The sequence below is a fragment of the Leiobunum rupestre genome, chromosome 1, assembly GCF_980474605.1.
Source record: "Leiobunum rupestre chromosome 1, qqLeiRupe1.1.hap1, whole genome shotgun sequence".
NCBI classification, from domain to species: domain Eukaryota; kingdom Metazoa; phylum Arthropoda; class Arachnida; order Opiliones; family Sclerosomatidae; genus Leiobunum; species Leiobunum rupestre.
This window is the reverse complement of record NC_143384.1, coordinates 39,125,416-39,135,192: the sequence shown is the minus strand read 5'-3', so window position 1 is coordinate 39,135,192 and position 9,777 is coordinate 39,125,416. Positions and strand designations below refer to the sequence as shown.

General features: G+C 38.8%; 1 protein-coding gene across 1 annotated transcript; it reads right to left on the bottom strand.

Moving 5' to 3' along the window:
- On the bottom strand, positions 1-1,242 carry LOC149962840 (G protein-coupled receptor Mth-like). The gene has a single exon (XM_090164459.1). It carries the CDS (start codon positions 1,240-1,242, stop codon positions 1-3), a length of 1,242 nt encoding a protein of 413 aa, XP_090020585.1.
- Between the last annotated feature and the right edge of the window lie 8,535 nt (positions 1,243-9,777).

The following is a 9,777-nucleotide window of genomic DNA, read 5'->3' as shown; positions in this document are numbered from 1 at the left end:
CTAATTCGTAGTTTCGTCCAAATCCACGGATTCTGTCGCCGTGTGTTCGTTCGTATCCTTTTCGTATCCCAATCGTCGCTTCAACAACCGCCAAACTGTTTTCTTGCAGGTAAAAATGGCGAAGACAAACACTCCTTGCAACTCCACCAATATTTGGCACACATTCGCGGCAGTTTTGATCCTCGTCATGGACGTCAAAACCAGAAGAAGCCAAGTCAACCCTAACACCGTGGCCAATTTGGCGTACAAAGCGAACCATTTGCGGTTCTTCCGGGAGGCCATCTTAGTCTCTTTGGCCGTTTTGCACAAGCTGACTGCTGTAATGACGAACATGACCACGTTGGCCAGTAAAATGGCGATGACCGTAAAGCCAGTTATCAACAAAAACAAATTACTCGCGACCAAACAGGAAGGTTGTTTAGTGTAATTTATAAACAGCGTCACCGAAACGACGACAACAATGGCGGGAAAACCCCAAGCGTAGAAAGAATAGGCTACGAATCGCCGCTTTGACTTGGAGTCGTGGACGCTACTTCTGAAGGCGCGTTGGATGTCGAAGGCCATTACGTTGATCCACGAAAACACCGCGATGTACACGTACTGCAGCACCACGCCAAAAGCGTAACAAGTTATAATTGTATGCGTAATGTTGTCGGATACCAATTCGAACACTTCCCCAATTAGGAGTCCAACGGAAATGAAAATCACCATTTTCCCGGGTAAATTCCGCAGTGACGGCAGTAGCCAATACACGGTTAGATGTACGCACAGACACACGATTGAAAGCGCTTTGCACACGTAATAGATGACGCGAAATACTTTAACCTCGTCACTTATCGCTATACTAGTTATATTTTGACCGAGGCTTACGTTTGACGTTTCCCAGTTCTGTTGATAATCGCTAATATTTCCGTCTTGGAGCGGTACACTTTCGTTCGCCAAGTCTAGCAAATGAATTTCAATTTCGTCATCGTGTTCCGACATAAATATTCCGGGAAACTCAGCCAATGCGAGACACACGATAAACGTTATTTGTCCCATTTTTACATCAGCGTCAGGACCGACTGAATGTTTTGAAATAGCTCGTTTTGGAGAGACGTGGTGTGATACCCCGATGGCCTTGACTCCAAGGTTAATTATAGCATCGCGATGGCTCGCTGGAATTATTTCCTTCAAACCTGTTTGAGCATCGTAAATTATGTTTATCTGTCTACCTCTGTTGGGATTTTTTTCAACGGACATTACGTGTTTATCGGTGATTAGGGATTTGAAACCTGTCTGATTTTTCGGTGTGAACCAACCTGAAAAATGGTCTTTCTCAATTCGTGAAGCTTGCACCTGCCCAGCTGGTTAAGTAATTCTAGTCCGAACGGGCTTTCTTTCCACTTTCTCCGGGTTCTTATGCCGAAGCGTTGATAACAACCGTGATTAATAAAGTCATAAATAAATAATAAATACACTCTTAAAACGAAGTACGGGTTTACATAGATGCATTTCCATCTATACTTAAAGAGTCTAATTTAGTAGACATTCACTTTTGTTAAGGTTTATATTTTCTGTAAATTTGCCACTTAAGAATAAACTAACATTGGAAGTGTAGTCATTGTAATTGTTTATTATTTAAGTAAAAAATTCACTATTTTGTTTGGACGGACATAACACATGTATAATTTATTCATCACGGAATCTATAACTAATCACTTTATAAATGGAAAACACAGATTTAAATCAAGTTTAATGCAAAGATTTTCAAAATTTATGACTTAGAAATATTTAAATATTTAAAATCTTCAGAAAATTAAAAATTATGCTAACTTTACTAATTCAATTAAAATGTTAACATTGTACAAGAACAGGACAATTAATTTTGTGGTTGATAATATGGTATATAAATTTAAAATCACATTTGACTGAAGTTTGGTGAATTTTGTCTAAACGTAAAATTTTAAAATATATTTGGTAATCATATTTGAATTTATTACATTTAAAATCCTTTATAACTAAATAAATAAATGAAAAAATTTAGAATATTTTCAATCTTTTCAATTTTAGTAGTTGACTGAGCAATTAAGAATTTTTGATTTGATAAGTGAATTAACCCGGGTTTAACAACAAAGAGTAGATATTTGATCATCAGTGAATTGAAATGTTTGAACTTTTTACACCAAGTGGAATGACCTAAAGGAGACGTTAAAGCAAGTGGCGGCTCAACATGAAGTGCTTAGCTCTTTTTTAATAGATATCGCTAGCGTCGAAATCAAAAAGGCACTACTTATAGGTACCCCTCGCGTTGATTGGATCGTTTGTAAATTGGTCAATAACATAAATTATATACAAAATTTTTACATGGGAAATTTAGGTTAAAGCCCACTAAATAGAGTTTAAATTGTTTAATTATAATACTCTACAAAGGCTCTCTGACGACGTTACCATTTAGTTATTTTAAATTTTAGTTTCCTTGGCCATAAATAGATAGCGCCACATTCTCCAGTAAAGTCGCGTTTTCCGAATGGATAGATTCATGGCCATCTCTAATAACAGGGGCCTTTTCATAATAATGATAGAGCCGCCATTTACTTTAAACATCAAGATAATAATTCCGTTTTCCGCCAATAGGGCCCAAAGAGAGAGAGAGAGAGCGAGCGATCTTTTGTTCTGAGCATCACGGGGACCAAATAGTCTTGATTTATAGATTGGGGGCCCTGGGTCGTCACGGGGCAACCACCTACAGGATTTAAATTTTGGAGCCAATCAAATGTTAGATTATTTCTTGTATTTGCAACGTACTCTATTATTATTAAGGCAGCACCTTAGGCCTAAGTCATCAAGCGACTTTTTAAACCCATTAATTCCGGTGACCGGGATACAATGCGTAGGAGGGTGGTGGCAAGCCCTTCATGCCACGAGAGCCAACAGCTCCCTACATTAACTATTACCGTTAACCTCGACAAGTTTTTATGGAAGGGGAAACCCCCTTAAACCAGTGGGGAGAGAACTTGCAAACTTAACGCAGAAGCAGTTGTTCCAAGTTTTCAGCCAAAGCCACAAGCTGGGAACGAACCCGGCTCCACTTACTGCGAGGTGAAAATGCTAACCACTCTACCACCCCACACATTTTCTAAAGAGTTAATTTATCACCCTCAGTGGTTTCCACATAGCAAAACAAGTACTTTTTTAAAGGGACATTTGGTTTTTACAGTTTATAGTGCAACAGCTAGAACTGTCAGCCTGAAACGTGAAAAGTTTCAAAAGTTCTCGACTATTTACCCCTTCCATTTAGTTAACTATTATAAAAGCATATGGCGCAATTTCTTTGTTAATAATTGACTTTGTACGTGTATTATTTTCACCTCATTACGTAGGGTGTTTTTCGCTAGTACATTGTACGACACTACGCCTCGTCTGTCAAAGTCCACAGATATTGTTGTAGACGTTTTCCGGTCTTCTCTGCCCGTTCAGAGCTCCCAAACGGATTTCCGCGATGCGTTAAAGGTTTTCGTTTCCTGGTTGAACATTTTTCCTTGAATCCTCATTTTCATTTGGAAGTCGGTCTTTCGCTCAGCTACTCTACGTTACAATGACCTCTGTTAATGACCTAGCTACGATGGCGTTATTGATAATCCTTGTTTGGGTGCCCATGGGCCGAGGTCAGAAATGGACATCCTTAATGTCTGACTACTCCAACGTAAGAGATTGCCACGATAAATGGCGGACCAATCCGGAGAGTTTCTTGTGCAGACACCTTAGGATGTACCAGTACTCTATCGACCACTTCTGCCAATGTGACCTCGACTGCCATCGGTACGGCGACTGTTGCCTGGACAAGGCCATTCTCGAAGTCGAAAAGCTACCGGAAGTAACCGTTGACGACCACAAATGCTTACCATTACCAGGATACGAAGATGACCTTGGCATTTTCATGATCGCTCGATGCGAACGCGACTGGGAAGACGACGCGGCGAAACTCTCCTGCGAAAGTGACATTGAAGATCTGTCCCATCCCGATTCAAACGCGCTACTGTCCACCATTCCAGTCCACAGTAAAGACACCAACTATTTCTACAAGAACGTTTACTGCGCCATCTGTAACCGCGATAACTTCAATCTGACTGAATGGACATTTGTATCGGATACTTTTTGCGTTCTTGACGATTTCAGCGAGGTTCAGTACGTCTTTGGTACGTGGCAAGTCCCTCAACGAGGAAACAATACTTGCTCCTTTCAGGTCGAGGAATTCGGGAGATGGTTTGAATTCGCCCCCACCTACAAGCCTCGACGCTGCGATTTGCCCAAACTCTACGCCTCGACTTGTACCATTAGAGACGGCCCTGACGCCAAGCACTGCGCCAGTTACTTGTCACCGGTTTACTTGGTGAAGAACCGCGATATAGGTCATTATTGGGGCTACAGAAACTATCACTGTTTCAAATGCAACGGTGGCCATCTTGACGCAAACGAAATCTTATTTTGCGGCCGACCTCCGTCCATCGCCCAAGAAATTCCCCGCGGGTTTCCCAGTTTGTCTATATTGTTGAATTTTAACGCATATGACGAGAAGGTAGCGACATCTATATGCAACGAGGAAGAAATATATTTGCCAGCTTTCCGTCGTTGTTTCCAATACCGTTGTGGCGCTCAATTCGGAGGCGTTGGTAGTTGCGTTTCTAGCGACTTTAAGACTAATCCAGATATACCAACTGAGGATCTTGAAGAGCTACCTGTGGATCCTGAAGAACTAACGACCAACAGTACCGCCGTTACATTGAATTGCCAGTACGTCGAGTTAAACGCTACTGATTTCACCATTTTGAATAACGACACGGTACTGTTAACTTCCGGAGAAGTACTTGCGTATGATAAGTACCAAAGCGATGGACTGAGCAGTATATTCGTTTGCGTTGACCATTTGGTTCCTTTAAATCTAATGAATTTTAATCCCGTTCAACAGATAATATCTTTCGTTGGTTTGATAATATCGGTGATTTGTTTGTGTTTACATTTAATCGTGTACTTGTCATTACCTCACTTACGGAATGTCCCCGGGTTGATTTTAATGTCATTCTCAACTAGTTTAGTGATTGCTGATTTGCTATTTTTAATTGGACCTTATTTGGAGCGAAATTCTTTGTCCTGTCGGGTCGTTGGTGTCCTGCAACATTATTTCTATCTGGTTGTTTTCTTCTGGAGCAATGTCAAGGCCTGGTATTTGCAACGATCGTTCGCCTCTTTCCGCGTTAAAGTGAACCAACGTAAACGGTTCCTTAAATTTTGCTCGTACGCCTGGAGTAGCCCTGTCACCATTGTGCTGGCGGCCATGCTACTCGATTTCTGGTCAGCAGATGGCGCTTACAGTCCCAGATACGGAGAAACGCTGTGTTGGATTAATCGGAGACTGCCCATGATTATATTTTTCGTCGCACCCGTCGCGACGATGGTTATAGTCAACGTGGTCCTCTTGACCTTGACAGCTGTGAACGTGACCCGTAGCGCGAAGCAGACCCAAATGGTGAACGGTTTGTCCGATAGGAGGCGTTTCGTCCTGTTCGTAAAATTGGCCACCATCCTCGGCCTGACTTGGATTTTCGGGTTTGTGGCTGCCTTGGCTGATGTCGAAGAGCTGTGGTACCCGTTCATTGTCCTGTCGGGTTTGCAGGGAGTTTACGTTTTCTTGGCGTTCTCTTGTAACCGGAAGACGCGAAATCTTCTACGAAAGAACATTTTATCTCCTAAGAATTGGCCGATGTAAATTATACAATTTTTTAAGCTTTAAAAAGGTGATATCTAAATATACTAAAATATTTCAATAAAAACCAACTATACTATAAACATGGTGATTGTGATCCCAGCTTTGTTCACTCCTGTGTTATTAGCTCGATTTTTACCTCTCCGAGGGGACTATGTCCCCTAGGAGGGGTTATACAATCACCGTGTCTGTCTGTGGGTCTGTCTGTGGGTCTGTCTGTGGGTCTGTCTGTGGGTCTGTCTGTGGGTCTGTCTGTGGGTCTGTCTGTGGGTCTGTCTGTGGGTCTGTCTGTGGGTCTGTCTGTGGGTCTGTCTGTGGGTCTGTCTGTGGGTCTGTCTGTGGGTCTGTCTGTGGGTCTGTCTGTGGGTCTGTCTGTGGGTCTTTCTGTGGGTCTGTCTGTGGGTCTGTCTGTCTGTGGGTCTGTGGGTCTGTCTGTGGGTCTGTCTGTCTGTCTGTCAGGCCTGCAAACGCGTTCGCATTTTCGGTGCAAAGTGTAATGACTTTGGGACGGACCGAGTGCTGAGTGTAATGCTACCTCTCAACGTCCAATGGCAGGGTTTCCACCAGTTGTACACGGTATTCGTCTTAGTATCAATTTGCGATCGCATCGGGCGGGATTTGAACCCGGGACCTCCTGCTTGACAGGAGGACGTTCTACCACAGAATTAGACCTTCAGCTTTATCGGAAGCGTATTTAATAGAGTACGAAATTTTGGTTTAATTGAAATAGAATTGAAATTATTGCATCGAAGAAATTCTAATTTAGCGTTTCTCTATTGATTAAAAACAAATGCGCCACCCAGGTTTCGAACCCAGGCCATTCGGCTTGGCAGTCGAGCGCTCTACCACAGAACCACCGATAGCTACTTAGGTTCACTGAAATTAAGACACGCATCGTAAGCATAATAGGTAATAAATTCTTTTTTTATTAATGAATTTATGAAGGCCTAATCTGGTTTTTTTACGAATGAAATTTTAAAGGTTAAATCTTGTTTTAGCGCAGTCAGCCGAGATTAGAGGGTTAAAGGGTAGACCCTGTGGGTGGTCCACTTTGTTAGTTTTTTGTTATTTATTTACGGGTATTATTAACGACCTATATATAGTTGTGTTAATTCAAAGGAGATAATTTAACGTTAATTGCTTTAAGAGCTGGCGGTTAGTCAAGTGGCTCTCTGTGCTTTGTTGATGGTAAGGTTTTTGCTTCTTGTAAATATATTTGGTGTGGATATTTGGATATCTACGATTTCTAACGCAGTCAATGATTTCCTGGGTGTGCGAGTCATTATATAATATTGGAAATTGGACGGCATTGGTCTTTTTCATGTGGTATGTGTCACAACGTCAACTGAAAGTCTACGAGCGTTGAAATAAAATGAGCGTTAAAGATGCGGCAAGTATTTCGTAAGCGAGAAAAATACAAATACCATCTGTAGATATTTCTATCATTAAAATTTGCTTAGTATTATATTCAACTGATAAACATGTACTGTAAAAAGGGTTAAATTCAATTGTGCATTGTTTTAGTAAGTCTAACTCGCTGTTGTAACTACTTAATTTATAATATTCTGAACAAATTAAACTCGATTGTTTCGTCTCAATTATTTAAATTAAAATTAAAATTTTATACCGGGCAGGGTCTGAACCGAGAATACGTTTTTCGTAAATAACTTTGAATTGCGGAGATATCTTTGGGGGTCGTGTCGAGAAATTAATACCATTAGGGACCATTTTTCCGAGGAGAGGTATATTTCGGCTTGCCAACTTGTTACCTCTCCGAGGGGACAAAGTTCCCTAGGAGGGGTTATACAATCACCGTGTCTGTCTGTGGGTCTGTCAGACCTGCGAACGCGTTCGCATTTTCGGGGCAAAGGGTAATCACTGCGTTCGCAGTTTCTCGAAGGGTTGGCAAAACCACCGTGGGACGGTGAGCGTTAACGGATTGATTTGCGGTTGGGTTTGGCTTGGTTGGTGTTTTTTCGTGTGATGGTTGTTAATGTTGAGTTCGTGTTGTGATGGTGGTTTTTGTTGTGTCTGTTGTGTTATGATGGCTGTGGATGTTACGTCTGTTGTGTTTGAACGGGCGCTTCCTCTCCAACCTTTTCTTAATGACTTTGGGACGGACCAAGTGCTGAGTGTAATGCTACCTCTCAACGTCCAATGGCAGGGTTTCCACCAATTGTACACGGTATTCGTCTTAGTATCAATTTGCGACTTATTGGCGCCGGCAGGGAATCGAACCCGGGTCTGCCTCGTGCAAGAGATGTACTCTAACCACTCAGCCACCAACGCTTGTTAAGTTACGGTGTTTTTCTAAAGAACAGCTTTGGCGAATGTCCTTTACAAAGTTATAACGTTAGGTACTATAATTTATTCTACATCATTTTAAATATTTATAAATTATATTAATCTTATATTTAATTAAATATTTATAAATTATATTAATCTTATATTTAATTAAATATTTATAAATTATATTAATCTTATATTTAATTAAATATTTATAAATTATATTAATCTTATATTTAATTAAATATTTATAAATTATATTAATCTTATATTTAATTAAATATTTATAAATTATATTAATCTTATATTTAATTAAATATTTATAAATTATATTAATCTTATATTTAATTAAATATTTATAAATTATATTAATCTTATATTTAATTAAATATTTATAAATTATATTAATCTTATATTTAATTAAATATTTATAAATGATATTAATCTTATATTTAATTAAATATTTATAAATGATATTAATCTTATATTTAATTAAATATTTATAAATGATATTAATCTTATACTTAATTAAATATTTAAGTATTTTAATGTAAAATTTGATCGTGATCACGAATTGAACTTGGGTCGCATTGTTACAATGCAGATAGTTCACCGCCGAGCCATTGACTTCCTTAGGGAAACTTTTAATGTAAAGGAACCATTATGAGAAGGCGGGTTTTTTTACTAACGGATGAATACAATATCTGTATATATTGTTTATTGAACTTTGTTTTTTAATTTTTGTGAACTTGTTAAAGTCTTAATATTTTACGTTTGAAAATTTAAAGGTGAAATCAGCAGATAAAAAGGTTAAAGGGTATTACCCGTTAGTTTTTTGTAATTTATTTCGTTTTTCTGTCTTTTTTTATCTAGCGTATTAGTTTTCAATGGTAATAGTTCATTTATGAAGAAAATATTGAGTTGTTTACATAGTGGTCTGGGTTTTTAACTGGGTCGTCCGTCATTACTTCGTAATTTATTTTAAACGTTTTCTAGACTGATTAAGATGTTTAATGCAGTTCATCAATCTTGTTAGTTTGTTTTATTTATAAAGAGCCCTAACTATTCCGTTTACGGTCATTTATTATTTAGTAAAGGGGCTTTCTGTGCTTTGTGAATGGTAAGTTTTTCGTTTCTTGTTAATTCATTTTTATTGGTGTGGATATTTGGACATAATTGATTTCCTGAGTGTGCTAGTCATTATATGATATTGGAAATTGGACGGCATTGGTCTTTTTCACGCGGTATGTGTCACAACGTCAACAGGAAGTTTACGAGTCGTCCACTACCAGATGTCGAATATAGCTATTCTACGGTATCTTCACCAAGGGCAAGTGTTGAATTAAAATGCGCGTTAAAGATACGGCAAGTATTTCGTAAGCGAGAAAAATACAAATACCCGTTGTATATATTTCTTTCATTAAAATTTGCTTCGTATTATATTTAACTTGTTTTTAATTTTGTTAATCTTTAATATTTAATATTTAATCTTGTTCTGTAAATAGGTTTAAATTCAATTGTGCATTGTTTTAGTACGTCTAACTCGCTGTTGTAACTACTTAATTTATATTATTCTGAATAAATTAAACTCGGTTGTTTCGTCTCAATTATTTTACAATTAAAATTTTATACCGGGCGGGATTGAACTGGGATTACGTTTTTAGTAAATAACTCTGAATTGCGGAGATATCTTTAAGGGACGTCTCGAGAATTTAATACCACTAGGGACAATGCTTCCGAGGAGAGGT

Bases quoted from the DNA above. Each gene is read 5' to 3' on its own strand.
- LOC149962840 (XM_090164459.1), bottom strand. From the start codon at position 1,242: ATGTCCGTTGAAAAAAATCCCAACAGAGGTAGACAGATAAACATAATT.